Here is a 16559-nt window from a genome sequence, read left to right on the forward strand (position 1 = left end):
GTTGTAACAAAAAAAAAATCACATACCACAAAAATGAACAAACAAAAGAACCCTCACCCAAGCAGTGCTAGCACAGTGAGGTTTTCAAACAAACATTTCAGGCGCATGTGTGTCTCTCTCCATTAATGAAGTTCTTTAGCTCCCTTAAATACCACATGTCCAGGGTTGATTGAGAACTAATAATTCAATCAACACCTGGCTACATTCTGCACATGTATTTGGCAGGGGTAGGAATTATACATTTGTATAATAGGTGATAAGCCTTTACATGCTGTCATAGTGACTGCATCATCAAGAGTATTATCATACCGAGGATGTAGAAATTAGAATATTGTATAGCAAGTACCGTTAGCTGCAAGCATAATTTTGAGATTTTGGCATCTGTTACACAGTACCAATATGTTTAAAATTACCTTGTGTAGATTTTTTTGGATGTACTTGCAACACAACTTGATGAATCAAGTTTTTTTTTTTTTTTTAACCAATTCTGATTTAATGTTGCAAATACTGTATATACCAAACTAGCTGTGGTGCTGGAACATTCAGTCAGATTGTTGGTGTGTTTTTTCAACCAAAGTTTAAAGGGTTTCATACATAGTTTTCTGAAGTCCAGGAGACCCTGAGGGCAAACAGGGTAGCTGTGTCTAAATACTGGGATGCAAAGGTCAGACTATCCAAATGAGTGAGATTTGAACAAATACAATACCTGTAAATAGGAGTGAGATTTGTTAAACGCACCACCAGTTCCTTTCTTTTAGGAGTCAGACTGTTAAAACTGAGACTGAAAACTTCCGAAAATAAATGAGTTGGCGTATCTGTAAATTAGTAGTGGTGATTATTTGGCTTACTCTTAGACATCTTGAAATGTTAAAAATATATTTATAAATTACACCTTGTGGGGGACGGAACGGATATATAAAAATGCAAGAAAATAAGGAAAATAAAAGCTATGACAAACTAAGCCCATCTAGAATTGACAATGAAAAGCTTTTTTCCAAATATTCCCAAACCTGAGGCAAAACCTCCACTTATAAGGAGATGTTTTCAGAAGTACAATTCTGTCACTGTACTGTATTACCTCTTACTTTATGGCTCTTAAGTCTCATAAAATATTTTTAAGTTAATTCAGACACTATTTTTTTGTTTCAAATAGTCAAACACCAGCCCTCCTCCTGCTTCCAGTTAATTATTAGTTTTTTTTTCTGAATTTCACTGAATAAGCAGTCTGAAAATGGTCTTGGATCCTGGTCCTTCCATTAAAGCTGTTTTTCTTCCCATACAGTTGGCAAAAATTGCATCCAGACATTGTATTTGTTGCCACATTTCTCAATTTCAATGTGTCAGTGTCACAAAGACGGCTGCAGTGGGTGACGTCAGACCAGAAACAGGAACCAACACAAAATAAACAGAGAGGTGGAGTTTTGGGGAAGCTGAGCACTTCCTTGCACTCAGCATTTAATAAATGAACAGACAGCAAATAAAAAGCTTGTAACAAAAACAGCACACAACATGGGAGGCCAAAATAAACAGACAAACAAAACGGAATAACACTTAAACAGTGGACTAACAGACAAACACGGTGAGTCAAAACAACGGTTATATATTTACTTTGTTTAGTTTTCTCGTTTTTAATTCTCTCCTCTCCACACTCATTCTCCACTCACCGAATACACAACCCTGAGTGAGTGAAAACACGCTGCTTTTATGCAGCTGTACCGAGACTCGACTGCTAATCAATTATTCAATTGGCGTCTTGTTACAACTGCAAGTGAATTAATACGTGCAATTCCCCATACTCACATATTACCACATTTTACATGCACGTGAAGTGCTGTGCAATCCTCGTGCCTAAATACAAATATACATTTTAAATCACTTGTGTTACACAGACCCATTTATATTAAAAGGGTACCAATGAATATACACCAACATTAACACACTCCACGTAAAATACAACACAAATAAATAGCCCAGGGGCTGGGCAATTTGCCACAGTCAGTTATCAATATTGATCTACAACACAAAAAAAAATACAGAGTTGTCAGTATCAAGAATATGTAGATCCCCATGACCAGGGATGGAAATAAGTTCCATTCTTGGTTTTACTATGTTTAATAAGCTTGTGTCAATGGGGCTAATCAAAACACATATTAAAACCTGGAATGGGTGAAACTGGTATGCAATAGGAGTCTTATTTCCATCTCTGCCCATGACTTACAACCACTGTATGTATTGTACAGTATTGTAATTATCAAAATATATGTAAAGACAGACAGTCAGGTATTTGCTATATCCTCAGATACACTCTAGGATAAGTCATTCTCTAGCTATACAACATGTAAAACTGTAATTGTTCCATAGGCGCCTCCACTTTATGCCTCCACAGTCCCCCGCCTAATAAAGGTTGTGCAGTAATTTTATTTTTATTCATTTGTCAGTTTCATGGGCTGATGGTTTTTTATGATACATTTTTGGTATATAAAATTTATGCCAATTACTTTTGATCTGGTGAAGAACAAACATGGCTATTTTTGTTCCTGGATAAATTTCAAGCAATGTTTGCTTGAAAAAATGTCAATTTAAAATGTTAAATGCACTCTTACAGCATTCTCGCTACTTATTATTTATTTATTTATCTTTTTTTTTTTTTAAGCACTGACAGTTTTTATATTGTGGATTACATTTCTTGGGTCATTATTAACAAACTGGGGAGCTGCTTTACAAAGAAAATGACACTAGCCTGCCACTCATATCATCTCTAAAGAAACTCTATTGTTTTCCATTGAACATCGCAGTGCTGGAAGCTGTTTTCCAAACAAAAGAATGCCATGTGAAGTGAACTCATGTCAAGTGTCAAGGTTTACCCGTGAAACTCATGGTTTTTCACAATTCTGAGAGTCTCACAGCCGTGCAATGGATTCTCACGTTTGTGCATAAGTTTGTTACTGTTTGCGAGGCTGCGAAACCCTTAATACACGATACAGCGATAAATCCAATATATTTGTCCAAGCGTATCACCATGAAGAGGTGTACATGACCATTCTGTATTCCTGTAGCTGCTACACAAACTCCCCCCTTACTCCAAAAATAGAATTGCTTTAATTTGAATTAATTTTAGTCATGACGGGAAACCCCACACACTGGTTTCATATTTCTGTAAAATGACACATCTTTGTTTTAATAATGTTGACCAATAATAATAATCACATTTACACACCAACTGAAGATTTTATTAAAACTGAAAATCAATTAAAAAACATATATTAATATAAACATCTATTAAACTCATGAACTCATGCCGTATTCATGTTGTTTGCTTCGTTCCCTGCACAGCCCTTAAGTCTAGGTCACATGTCTGAAAACTAGAGAGACAGTTTGAGGGTATTCAAGGGAGAAAGGTGATTGAACTAAAATAAATACTCTGACTACAAAGAAATTACTGCATCATTCAAGTAAAGAAGTGGCAGCAACAGTATGAACAACAGAGTGTAATATTCAAAAGGTGTTCAACAGATTTAAGGGCCTCCACACGTACTTACGTTTTGTTTTGTAATTTGCCAGTAGCGAATAATAATTTGAAGTGTTTAGCTTTTCAAAAAGATGTACAGATACACTTAAAGGAGAGAAAGTTTAGTCCTTCATTTAAAAAAAATAAATAAATTATGGGTCAAACTGGACAGTACTCGTGTTTTGTAAACCGATTCACTGCTAAAGTTCAGCAAGTGTTTGGCGTCAATAAGGAAAAACATGTTGTTGGCATTCATCCTGTTTGACACATAATATACTTCTGTATTTATTACTTTATTAAATCAACCACAATTTCAGGATAACATTTAAAGGTATATAGGTCCACTCATTTTACTCAACTGCTGTGTGTAATGATGTCAGGATAAATCTTAATGTATGTCTATTAAAAAATGGTGATGGAATTACCAAGCTTTTTACCTGGCAGATGCACTCCTGTCTGCAAAATATTGTATTCACACAATGATGTGTACTACAAAATAACAACGTCCTAATCTGCTTATCAAGAAGGGTAAGTGTGGCAGGGCTGAAATCTGCCTTGTAAAATGTGTTTGTGTATTTTGTGTTTAAGTTTGGCTGGGACGGAGTTAATTTCTGGGACAGGCTGAGAGTAACAGGGTGTGCTCTCAGTCAAAGCACTGTGATAGCCCAGCATGAGTGCAATTTTGATTTGTATTTAGTTTTTTGTGTTTGTTTAACCCTTTTATCTTTATCTTGTTAAAAAAAAGTGTGCATCTACATTTAAACTGCAGATTTTCAGTCTCTGTCTAATTCCTGTCGGTAACCAGCCTTGGCCACAATGCTACCCTTTCACAGTAAGACTTTTTATGCTCATTGAAATCTGATGGATCTGGATCCAATGAAGGAGTGAAAGATGACCCTATCTAATTATTTTGTAAATATCAGAAAAATATGCTAAAAGGTCAGTGTTTTAGCAAAATGTTTACTTTTGAATGGTACTACAGTACATATTTTATTTTCTCACTGCCACACACTAATTTGTTGGGTTTAACTTCCTAACTTCCTGTGGATGTTGGGCTGCTTCATTTTACCAGCAGAAGGATTTTTTCCAGCAAGTCTCTGTACAGGCATTCAGTGCTGCAAGCTACAAAAAACTAATCTTTAAAATGAGAAGGCAAGATGTGACACAGACCTGCCAAGACATCTTTCCTCTAGGCATGTTACAAGACAAATAGGACATAAAAATGCAACACAGATTTGCAAGAGTAAAAGACTATTCTTCAGGGAACTAGTGTGTCCTAGCAAATCAAGCTGAGGCCTTGGAGCCAGGAAATATTAGTTTAACCTTTGTATTTAACCTCCTTATCTTTTACTTACACCCAGCTGTAATGCTGGTTAAAGCTAGACTAAACTGCCTAGAAATAAAGCTAAAAAGCAACTCGTGTGGGCTCCTATAACATAAAAATATGTTGTGAAGATGTTAAATCTTATATGGAAGAAGAGGAAAGGAGTAGTTGTATCATGCATCACTCATAAGAGCATAAGAAAGTTTACAAATGAGAGGCAGCCATTCGGCCCATCTTGTGTTTGGTTGGCAGTAGCTTATTGATCCCAGAATCTCATCAAGCAGCTTCTTGACGGATCCCAGGGTGTCAGTTTCAACAACACTACAAGGGAGTTGGTTCCAGACTCCCACAATTGTGTAAAATTCTGTGTAAAATCGTGTAAGACTGTGTAAAAAAAGTGCCTCCTATTTTCTGTTCTGAATGCCCCTTTCTCTAATCTCCATTTCTGACCCCTGGTCTTTGTTTTTTTTTTCCCAAGTCGTCCCTTGGGTTGACATTATCAATACCTTTGTGGTGATAACTGCAAACTGGAATGTATATAAAAAGGACACAGCCATTTAAACTAATTTAAATCATCTTACACCCCTTGTAGGAGATACACCTACACTGTACTTGTAAATAAAAGGCATCAGAAAGAATCTCTTACCTGTAAGCTTGTTGATTTCAGTGAGTGTTTCCTGGTAGCTGCTGATAATCTGCCTACAGTGATTAATCACATCTTTACGAAGATTATCCCAGTGTGGAGAGAGGTCCCCAAGCTCCTTCAACTCCTGTATCCTAAATGTAGAAGGGATGCAATCTTCAAATGACATGCAACACAATACAGAAAATAAAGCAACAATCAACTGGGAGAGTGATAGAGTAGAGCTACTGTATATGAACAGCATTGCTGGTATAAACAACCACTGGTCAAATCTTTGTGATCCATGTCAAACTGTATCTACAAAAAAAAATAAAATATATATATATATATATATATATATATATATATATATATATATATAATAATACCCATCAGATCAGTCGCAGCATTAATTAATCAATACATTATTCAACTAGTGTTTTCTACTATTATAACAACCATGACTTGCATGAAGAATGAAAAAAATTGAGTGAAATAGCTCGCACCACTTGATTTTCAAGGTGTGATCTCCGAAGGATAATCAACAAGTACAGAAAAACATCATGTAATTGACAAACCAAGGACTGGAAGACCCAAAAAGCTGTCTAACAAGGATGAGCAATACTTGAAGATAATATCCTTAAGGAACAGAAGGAAGACAAGCTTTGAATTGACAACAGAACTGACAGAAGATACAGGTGTCGTCGTCCATCAAATCAACGGGGGGGGGGGGGGGGGGGGGATTTTAGGTCGGCCAGGGCGTCCTCGGCTCACCGCGCACCAGCGACCCCTGTAGTCTGTCCGGATGCCTACGGGCTTGCCTGTTAGCTGCCCGGGAGCTGCGTTGTCCTCCGACGCTGTAGCTCCTGGGTGGCTGCACGGTGAATCCGCAGTGTGTAAATAAGCAGTCGGCTGACGGCACACGCTTCAGAGGACAGTGTGTGCTCATCTTCACCGCTCCCAAGTTGTGATGGTGACCAAACGTGTGAGTACTGTTGTGTAAAAAATGTAGCTTAAAATGAACAGTTCTTTAGGAAATGTATAACAAGAACAGCAACAAATAAAAATACACTTAAGGTTTGTGTCATGCACACGTGCCATTAACAAAAAGCCCTGAAAAATTAATGAAGGGCTGTAATGCAGCAAAAAGAGCAAGAATTAAGCAAACAAGGACGTGAAAAGGTTAACGTTCCAAGTTGAATACTTGTCTTTGTGAACTCCAATAAACCAATGTTAACTTTCGCCAGTCAAATCGTAGAGTGCCTAAATAAAGTTTTGAGTCAACATGAATAGATTTTTTTCGGCTCTTGCGTCTGGCATCCCAGTAGATTTTGTTACATTGTTTAGGAGTTGAAGTGATTTGTAGATTTTGTTACATTGTTTAGGAGTTGAAGTGATTTAATCTCACAAGATTCCGTGGTTAGATGATGAGCTGATAATATCTCTTCAGCCAAAAGAAACAGCCACAGTAATTTAAGCAATGTTACCATTATGTAAAACAGTATGTAGCCTGAGCTTTGTACTAAAGCAGGGTCAGCTCTTGAACAAAGTTTATTTCTCAAACTGACCATTTAAAAAATGTAAAAGCAGAACAAACATAAATGCATGCGGTCAGCTGGCTTGCCTTCCCCTTCCCTGCTGCCCTGTTCCAGTCATGACGTACAATGACCTTCAAACTTATTACTTCAACCTACAGTCACAAACAGGCACGTATTAGTTTGTAGTGCTTTAGAGGCAAAAACATTGTAATTAACCCTTTCCAGGAATCGGTTAACCCGGTTCCTAGAAGGCCTAGAACCAACTCTGGATTCTACCTGATGTCATGCTTAAAAAAAAAAAAATATATATATATATATATATATATATATATATATATATATATATATATATATATATAGTTTTGAACTGCAGTATACAAAAAGGAAAGCGATAAGAAGAAAAAAAATATATACACAGTCCCATACAACAGACCACAATGTATGACATGGAAATATATTAACTCCCAAACTGAGATCAGAGGCCCTAAATCATCACTCCACATCCACCAGCCCTTTATATGTACTTCTAGAGGAGTAGTGTACTGCATCATTTGCACAAATGCAACCAATTATACATTGGGGAAACTAAAAGACGTTTAGTAGATCATTTTGTGGAACATTTACAAAGCATTTGAATCAACACCTTGACATTTCCAGCTGCCCGATACTTCAACAGCAATAATCACACTGCTGAAGACATAACCATCTGTGGAATCAGTCAGTGTTTTGGTACAAATTCTACTCGGAAGCAAACAGAATGTGAGCTTATCTTCAAACTTGGAACTTTGGAGCCTCTTGGAATGAACATTCTATTCTGACATCATCTTAACATCATCATCAGAAATTTTGAAAATGAACAAATTTACTACACTGTGTTTACTTTTCTTTCTACACAGTTGAGGAAGGGTTTTTGCCTGAAATGTCCTGAAAAATATTTTAATCATTTAAGCTTTTTCTGTACATCAGTCATTTTTATGTATTTATATATTTTTATATATTTCTTCTCATCAACTTAATGTAACCACTTTGATATCCTATTTACAAAGTTTGTTCCAAAATATGTACTGTGCACCAACCTGTTCATTATGTAATCTAAATGTTTCTATCATTATGGGGAGCAAGGGAAACACGTAAAGTAAGTGACACTGACAGACAATTGTTCAACTTGCCACTGACAACAACAATTTGTATAAAAAATATGTCTTACTGCTTTTTCCTCTACATTACTCCCTGCTATGAAACACAAAGACAATGCAAAATAAATAACACTTCTCCTGGAGCACTCAAGGTGTCTCTACATACTGAACTATCCTGCCTCATGTCAGCCCAATGCACCAGAGCCTTACATCTAATTCAATATGTGCTTCTCTGCTACAGTACCAAAAATGTCCCTTTTATCTCTGACAGCTGCCTGGCAAACTCAAGAGTGTCTTCACCCTGTCTTCTGTTATCTGGTGGCGAAAAGTTGTGATGGACAATACGTTGTCATTAGTGTCAAGCAATTGTTGGAGGTCGTAAAGAAAAGCATGAAGGCAGAAGGCAAGCTGACACACACACAAAAAAAAACGTTCTTCCTAATGCAATTCCGTGTCCCAGGCTTGTCTTAGAACTGTGCATTTGAGTTTGACTTACCACTGTCATTTTTCAAATTAGGGCTGGGCCATTGTAATATGATTTATGGATTGCATGACTTTAGTCATGCTCTCTGTCTAGGGCGCTATAAAAATGACAGCTATTATAATGAAATCCATTGTTTAATATCCTCACACATATTGCGAAAGACAGTGGTACTGTCAACCTGGAGAGAGTCTTAGATTCTAACTAAGATTCAGAAATGTCCCTTAAAGCTGCAGAGCCCTAACATTATATTCAATTTAACACTATGATATGATTTCTCCTTAGTGCCGGTTTACCACACATATCTATAGAATAGACAGAATCCTATCTCACAGGGAGTCTGTGCTATTTGCATTCTGCAGCGGTAGTTTAAACTAAAGACGCAATCTTGCCAGTACTGCACTGTGAATCACTTAGTCATGCTCCTGCTACCATAACAGCATAAGGTTAGACATGAATATTAAAGATATTCTTTAACTCAGGAAGCAAAACAGAACTAAGATGCTGATTTCAATGGGGGGAAATAACTGTACAAGTCATGAACAGATGGGAATCATTAGTGCAGTCTCGAAAAGAAGAACGCTACTTGTTGGAAGGTAGAATATATCAGAGGTAGCAGCTTTAAATGTGCACATTATGCTTCAGTTTTCTAATACAAGACCTTTAAACTAAACTATATCAGTCACTTCAATCACTGAATATGTTGTCCTGTTTTTTTTTAGTACAATCTATAAATCATAATAAATAAGGTGGTGGTTTTAGCACCTTTTTATTGCTTGATTGGGTGTGCATTTGTCATAATGAGTAGTTTACTGCAGTGAAGTACCTTCAAGTCAGCAGAAAGAATTAACTATATTTCCTTTTGAAACACCTATGCATTTAACAACTGCAGCTCAAAATGAATCACTAAAAAAAAAAAAAAAAAAAATGCAGACTGTACATAGCAAATTATTTACGCCGGTGGTCCTCAAAGTCATGCCCCCGGGCAAATTCGTGCCCGCGTAGACAGGCCATCGTGCCTGCGGCAGCTGTTTTTAAATTATGGGTCGTGAACACATTTCTGGCGGGTCGTAGCGTGGAAAAATAAAGAAAGCTTTAAACACGTTTTCCAGCAAAAGCACCACAGCAGTCTGTTTACAGTGCTGCTTGCTTATGCTGTGCTTGTAAGTATGCAACACTTTTTTTTTTTTTTTCCAAATGGCTTTTGCGATACGATCAACCAACTGAATATCGGCATTGTCTCTGCGGTAGCCCAATAAGAAGTTAGCTGGGTGGGACATAAACTGTGTCTGTTTCAGGTGCAGGTACTGACTGTAAGTTTAACCAATAGGAGAGTCAAATATCTGCCGACTTTTACGCAGCTGTCCAATCATAAGTAAGCAGAGTCCGTTTACGGTATTCAGCATGAAAATTGAAGGCGAGTGAGTAGCTAATGGGAAAGTGAAAGATCTGACAGCTGTCCGATCATTCGTGAGCAGAGGCGGGGTGTTAATATGCCTGGTAAGCACTGAATTTCGCCAACTGTTATTGAGAAAAATAATATATTTCAGTGTTCAGAATTTAATTTTTTATCTATTTTTTTATTTCACCAGACAATAGAAACACCGTAGCATATTTAGTTACGAATCCACTTTCTCTGAATAATTGTACAGCAATTCTTTAAAACAGAGTAGTGTTGACAAATTTGTCAAATTGAAACAAAGCGAGACGCTATCTATCCTCTTTTATTTTAGTTTATTCATGGTTATCTGTGTAAACATGCTATTTAAAAAATATTTGCATTGTATATTTTATGTAAATTATTTCACACAACTACTACCTGAGACTTGGCCTTATTAGAGTGAGCCAAGAATAAACTCACTAAAACTCTTAAAGAATATATATGTGTGTGTGTTGTATATGTCGCGAAAAAGCAGTGTATAAGATAAGAACAATAGTTAGCGTGCCTGCAAACAGACAAGTAAGATCAATTTACGCCCATGCCCAAATTACTTTGAGGACCACTGATCTACACAAACCAACAAGTGTGTGTCTCAAGCTGTCTATTTAGGCTGCTTGAAATTGCAAAATGGCGATTGCACTGCATCAAACCATTTCCGTTTTAGAAAATCCCCAATTTATCCTTAATCACTTCAGTAAAGTAGTAAACTGCTAACGCACCACCAGTCCCCTGCTTCGCAATATTGCAGAGCTCAGCACCCTGACTGATGATTCTTCATGTACAGTACATGACCATTTCCTTTCAGAACAAAATATACTCAACTCAAGCAAGGCTGCACAGTTATTAGTCTCAGTCGCCAACTTCAACAAACTACCTTCTTGCGTTGTCTTTCAACAGTGCACTGAATTGCGTTAAATACACTGAATGATGTATTATAGGAATGTTAAAAGGTGATATCCTTGTGCATTCAAATCCAGCGAGAGGTTTACAACAGCCGGATAATGGGAGCTTATCTAAGGCAGCCAGGTGGGTTTAATTTCCAACAGTTTAGAAAAGAACATAAATAATTTACCTCATTAGCAAGATGTTCTGTCACCTTAATTGTCTCATGGAAATATGGCTTGAAAAGCTGTACAGTATATGGGATTTTAACACTTCTAGCAGGGACTTTTTTTACTAGCACAAACCCAATGTCAGAATGTGTTCTGCTACCATTGTTTTGCTCAGCGCTGAAGAATTCCAATCTGTTGAGCAGAAATCAAACATGTCACTTACAGTCCAAAAAGAAGAGTTTGGACAAACTATCAGTTTCCCCTTTAATAGCACAGTAAATTACATACAGAATATGCACAATGCTATCCAAACTACACAATGATTGATTTTCCATTTGACAAAAAGCCATTCATGCACATCAAAATATCATAAACTTATTTCACGCTTCTTTCATTTCTGATTCCCATTCAAAATTTGTTTCCATTAATTTATATTTAAAATACAACTCATGTTCGATAAAGACATTCTTTACATAAGAAAGTCAATCTCATGGTTAAACCCAGACTGGCATTTAAGATGTAAGAACTATGATTCAATTCACTACACTCAAATTATATTATATTTTTTATCCTAATTAACAAGATTCCATGTGTAAATATCCAACTGCTCTGCCTTCCTATCAAACCAGGCAAAAATCCCTTGACACACAAGGCTTGTTTGCAGACATGAAAAATAAAAAAAAATAATGAAACTATAGACTAGGTGTGCAGCAGACAAACTCATCGGCAGGTAGTGTGTCTGGAGACCTTGGTTTGAATCCAGCTTCAGTAAGATATGTTTTGTCGTCTTAAACACTGCATATTTTTATGGGGAGAAAAATGGGCTGTTCTGTACCATTACTGTCATCTGCTTGCATTGTGGTTGTGCAAGATCATGAATATGGTTCACCTTGCTGTCTAACATTTTTAATACAATAAAGCTTAAGTGTGGTAGCTGTAAGCCTGTGGGCAACAAACCCTAACAGAGATGACAATGAGACGTGCAGGGGTTAGAGGGAGAGTTCTGAGGAGCAGTAGGGCAAAGGGGGCTCCTGGGTTTACATTCCCTTCTCATTCTCCAGGGGCAAAAATCAGTAACATTAAAAGCAGACTAGCAGTTCAGACTTGCTGACCAAAGGTAATGTTAAATGACAAGTGAGGTAAACAAAAAAAAGGAGACAAAAAGTAATTAAAGTAGAATCTTTACAAGGTGTTGTCTTCAATGTTAGAACGTTCTACCGCGAGATATTTGACTTTAATCAGTTCTAGATTGCAATTCCCGGTCTATCTGCTGCAGACTGATACACTGTCTCATTTGGGAGGACAAAGGGCCTGAGAGCTTCTGCAAGCACATACAGTTTTTGCCTTTTCGGTACCAGAAAACACATTCATACAGTTGAAAAATAATATATACAGCTCTGTCCAAAAGTTTTGCATTACCTAGGATTTTAGGATTGAGACAATACAAAAATAAAAAATGTTTATGAACACAATTTAGATCTTTAATATCATGTAATCAAAGAAACTACAACATCATATTGCAAGTGTCTCCCGGTAGCCATAACAGTAGTACAGTATTTCATGTTAGATTTCGAAATGTCACATTTTTCCATGTCAATTTTTCATTAAGTATATGGGAAACTACAAATCAGTATGTAATTCAATATGTTAACGTAACATTATTCAGCAGGTTTCATTCGACTTTATGAAAAAAAAGTGTTAATTCTATAGAATGATACAAGACTTTTGTCCATACCTGTACATCTGTCTTTCTTTAGCACACCTGGTGACCACAGCTTGTATATTTTAGTCCTGACGCAAGTAACTATACAGTAACACAGAGACACACTTAACAATATTAAAATGGTCAAATAAATTACACAATTACAGGACTTCAATATGGAGAAAACCAAGTGATTACTGGTAAAGCACTCCAATTATCTGGGGCTACAATAGTAGAAAGAATATCTGCCTAAGACAAATTTGACCTTAGTCACTACGGTATGAGTTAAAAAAAAATATATATATATGTACACTTTGATGTGCAAGTGTTTTGGTCATCTGAAGTTCCATAGGCTAGTTCACCAGCTAATATAATTCACAGTGATGTGTATGGCAAGTCTTGACAAGTTGACACCACAGTTGCTCATGACAATTTGATCAGGACATATGCTGCTGCAGTAGTTACCAAGTGTAGGCTATAATGTGTAATCATCTGGTGAAAAAAAAGAATACAGTAAATATCCAAATGTACAGATTCCATTATTATTATTATTATTATTATTATTATTATTATTTTATTATTATTATTATTATTATTATTAATACTACTACTAATAATAATAATAATAATAATTTCTTAGCAGACATCAGAGTTAGATTTAGTTGCTAATAGTGTGTTATGATTTAAAGAGATGGGATCCCTCAATGTTGCAGTCCTTTGAAATTCTGCTGATGTATGTTTATGTATTCAAAAACTGATTTCAAATTCTGGCACCTACTAAATTATTTAAAAATTGCTTCCTGAAGAAGAAGTACATGTCTCAGTTTTATTATAAAGAGTCTATTTTCAGAGTTTTCATCTAACCTCCTTATGAAACACCTGTAAATTGAATTCACCAAAGAAATGTCAAAACACTAATCAAAACCCTTTTTCTTTCTTCAAAAAGCTCTCTAGCAATTATGGTACACCCACCCCTGAAGAGATTAAAGAAAAACAACAGTGTCAGAATCAAAACCATGGAGAAGACAAGTCTCAACTAATTACAATACGGCAGAACTCACAGGCTTAAAGGTACAACCACAAAAAAATCAAGGGGGGGGGAAGGGGGGGGGAGGGGGGGGAAGGGGGGGGGGGGGGAGGGGGGGGGGGAGGGGGGGGGGGGAGGGGGGAGGGGGAGGGGGGAGGAGGGGGGGGGAAGGGGGGGGGGGGGGGGTACTTAACAAGAGAGGTTAGTTACACAATTGGTTCTCTCAAGACTCTCACACCAAGTGTGGACACAGAGGGTCTGTCATGATGCCTATCAAAATAGCAAGAAGACTGAGATACAGCTACAGTAAGAATATGAGGCACTGAAAGTGAGGATTAATTGTATATAACTTGTATGATTTACCCACATACCCCACTGTACTGTACAATATAAGATCACATTTTAGGACCGGGTTAGAGTTTATATTTATTCAATGTCATATTTTAGGACATGATTTGAACAAAGACCAGAACTTAAAATGCCGAGATTTGTGAACTTTTCATGGCAAACACTGCTTTGAAGTACCTGTGCTTTGTATTTTCTCAGATTCTACAGGATATCTCACAAATTGGTTGAATCAGATCTTACACATTATCTCAAATTAGGAAAAAAAAAAAACCAAAACATGCACATAGTTTGGCAACCCTTCTTGACACATTTTAAATGGCTAAAGTGTTCTTCTTTTCCTCCACTTATCCTAATGACTCACCTTTTCTCTCTCTTATTTTTCTATTTTTTCAACCTTTGTGTTTTGATTATTATGCCTGGTTGATGAGGATTGTCTCGAAGATTTTTTAAAATTTTTAATTTTAACACATCAAAAAAAAAAAAAAAATTAATTGACTGAGAGTAATATCTATTTCATACAGAATAGTTTTTAGCTGTGTCTTGGTGCATGGTACTATTTCTCTGTTTGAGTGAATCTGAGATAGCAGGGAATTGCACAAACGTGGTGCCTAACTGGAAAAGGCCACCCTGTCACCAACCGAAGCCAGCCACATCCTTGGTTCTGCCAGCAGCTGATCAACAGGGAACTGCAGAGGACGAGGATCCTGGTGAGGAGTAATCAACTCTGACAGATACAAAGGATCTTTGCCTGAGGGTCAGACAAACCAAGAGATAGATTTTCAAATCATTTCTCTGTTTAATGGGAAGCCAGTGAAGATCAGACAAAATCAAGGAAATGTCTTTTCTGAAAGGGGGCTGCTCCTTTAGTTAATCTCTCTGGGCCCCCACACATACACACACTGCACAAAGCCAGAGGTTAATCTTAGCAAAACCCCTGCTGGAATTCAAAACTGTTAACTTACACTGAGAAGCCAAAACATTAGGTAATGCAAGTAAAATTCTCCCCTTGTCTGCAATGTGTGGTAATGTATGTGCTCATGTGAAGTTACATGGGATCCTGGCTGCCAGAACTGAGTAAGCTGCGTGAGAGTTGTTCAGCAACAATCAAACAGAAGGATTTCAGTGACTTCACAAGGGGCATGATAGTTTGCAACTTGATTTTTTACTTTTACAGAATAATGGCCAACAAAGCCAAATATTGCTTTAACATAAGAGATGACTTCTGCAGTGCTATCTATAAATCTCATTATTCTTTAGACTTGATCTCTGTGCCTAGAAAAGTATTTATATGACTTTCTTACATAGATGCATGCAACATTTTTTGTGTTAGGCGCTATTAATAATTTTGAAATAAACTGCTTCTTATTAAATCCTTTAACGCTTTTTGTGATGGCCTATTTTGAACATAAACTGTTCCATATATTAACAGAGTTTCTTCCACCTACCCTGCTACCATCCTCGCACCCACTACAACAGCTAATGTATTCAGAGTCTAATTTCACCCAAGGTTTTCTTCAAGATCATATTAAAACACAAAATCTTTGCTGGATGAATAATGATTTTTGTTGAACCCCTGGCAATATAATTAAAAGCTTTATTTTTTAGCTTTGTTTAACTGACTTGAAATAAAGCAGTGCACTCCACATAATATCATATCCCCTCACGTCCACTAAATAACACTGCCAGCTCTAATGATAGCTTACCTCATCATGTCTTCTTGTATGTAAAGTGTCATCAGCTGCTTGGGGATGTTAAAGGATAGAGTGCATTCTGCCATCTGTTCTCGAATAAACATCCACTTGCTGTCGGCAGTCTGAAATCTGTACACTTTACAGACTGGGTTTTTAAATACTGGAAGATAAATAAATAAATAAATAAATATAGTGGTTATATACTGGAATTTCAAAAACTAAAAACAAACAAACTACACGGAACCACCATGCTAAAATAACTCAGGCAAGAAACTATTTTTACTTTAAAAATAAATAGTAACTTTATATGAGGATTTCTTTCTTCATTATTGTTTTCATCATTTACACACTCATTAATTTGTCCTTATGTATAAATCTGTATCTGTTCTAGATTTACATTTAGTGGAAAATCAACCTGTGGCAGGGCAAGAGCCCTGCACATGAAGAGTGGGTTTTGTATATATATATATATATATATATATATATATATATATATATATATATATATATATATATATATATATATATATATATATATATATATATATATATAGATATATAGATATAGTGTAAATGACAGACCATACCCATTTTAATATTATAGTATGGTTTATTGTGAAGGCTGGTACTGCTTTTAGGCGAATACACTTGAAATGCTGTATCAATTCAACATTAACACTGACATGGTT

General features: G+C 36.5%; 1 protein-coding gene across 4 annotated transcripts in view; it reads right to left on the minus strand.

Annotated features, from left to right (window-relative positions):
- The window catches only part of LOC121321015 (type II inositol 3,4-bisphosphate 4-phosphatase-like), a 320135-nt gene that overhangs the window by 78537 nt on the left and 225039 nt on the right, over positions 1 to 16559 (minus strand). For all 4 annotated transcript variants that reach the window (XM_041259931.1, XM_041259921.1, XM_041259912.1 and 1 more), the window contains 2 exons: positions 15883 to 16030; positions 5479 to 5609 (listed from right to left, as the gene is read on the minus strand). In XM_041259931.1, coding sequence (XP_041115865.1) covers positions 5479 to 5609; positions 15883 to 16030 — 279 coding nt within the window. The remainder of the gene's footprint in view (positions 1 to 5478; positions 5610 to 15882; positions 16031 to 16559) is intronic.

Source organism: Polyodon spathula, chromosome 1, assembly GCF_017654505.1.
Source record: "Polyodon spathula isolate WHYD16114869_AA chromosome 1, ASM1765450v1, whole genome shotgun sequence".
Classification (NCBI taxonomy): Eukaryota; Metazoa; Chordata; class Actinopteri; order Acipenseriformes; family Polyodontidae; genus Polyodon; species Polyodon spathula.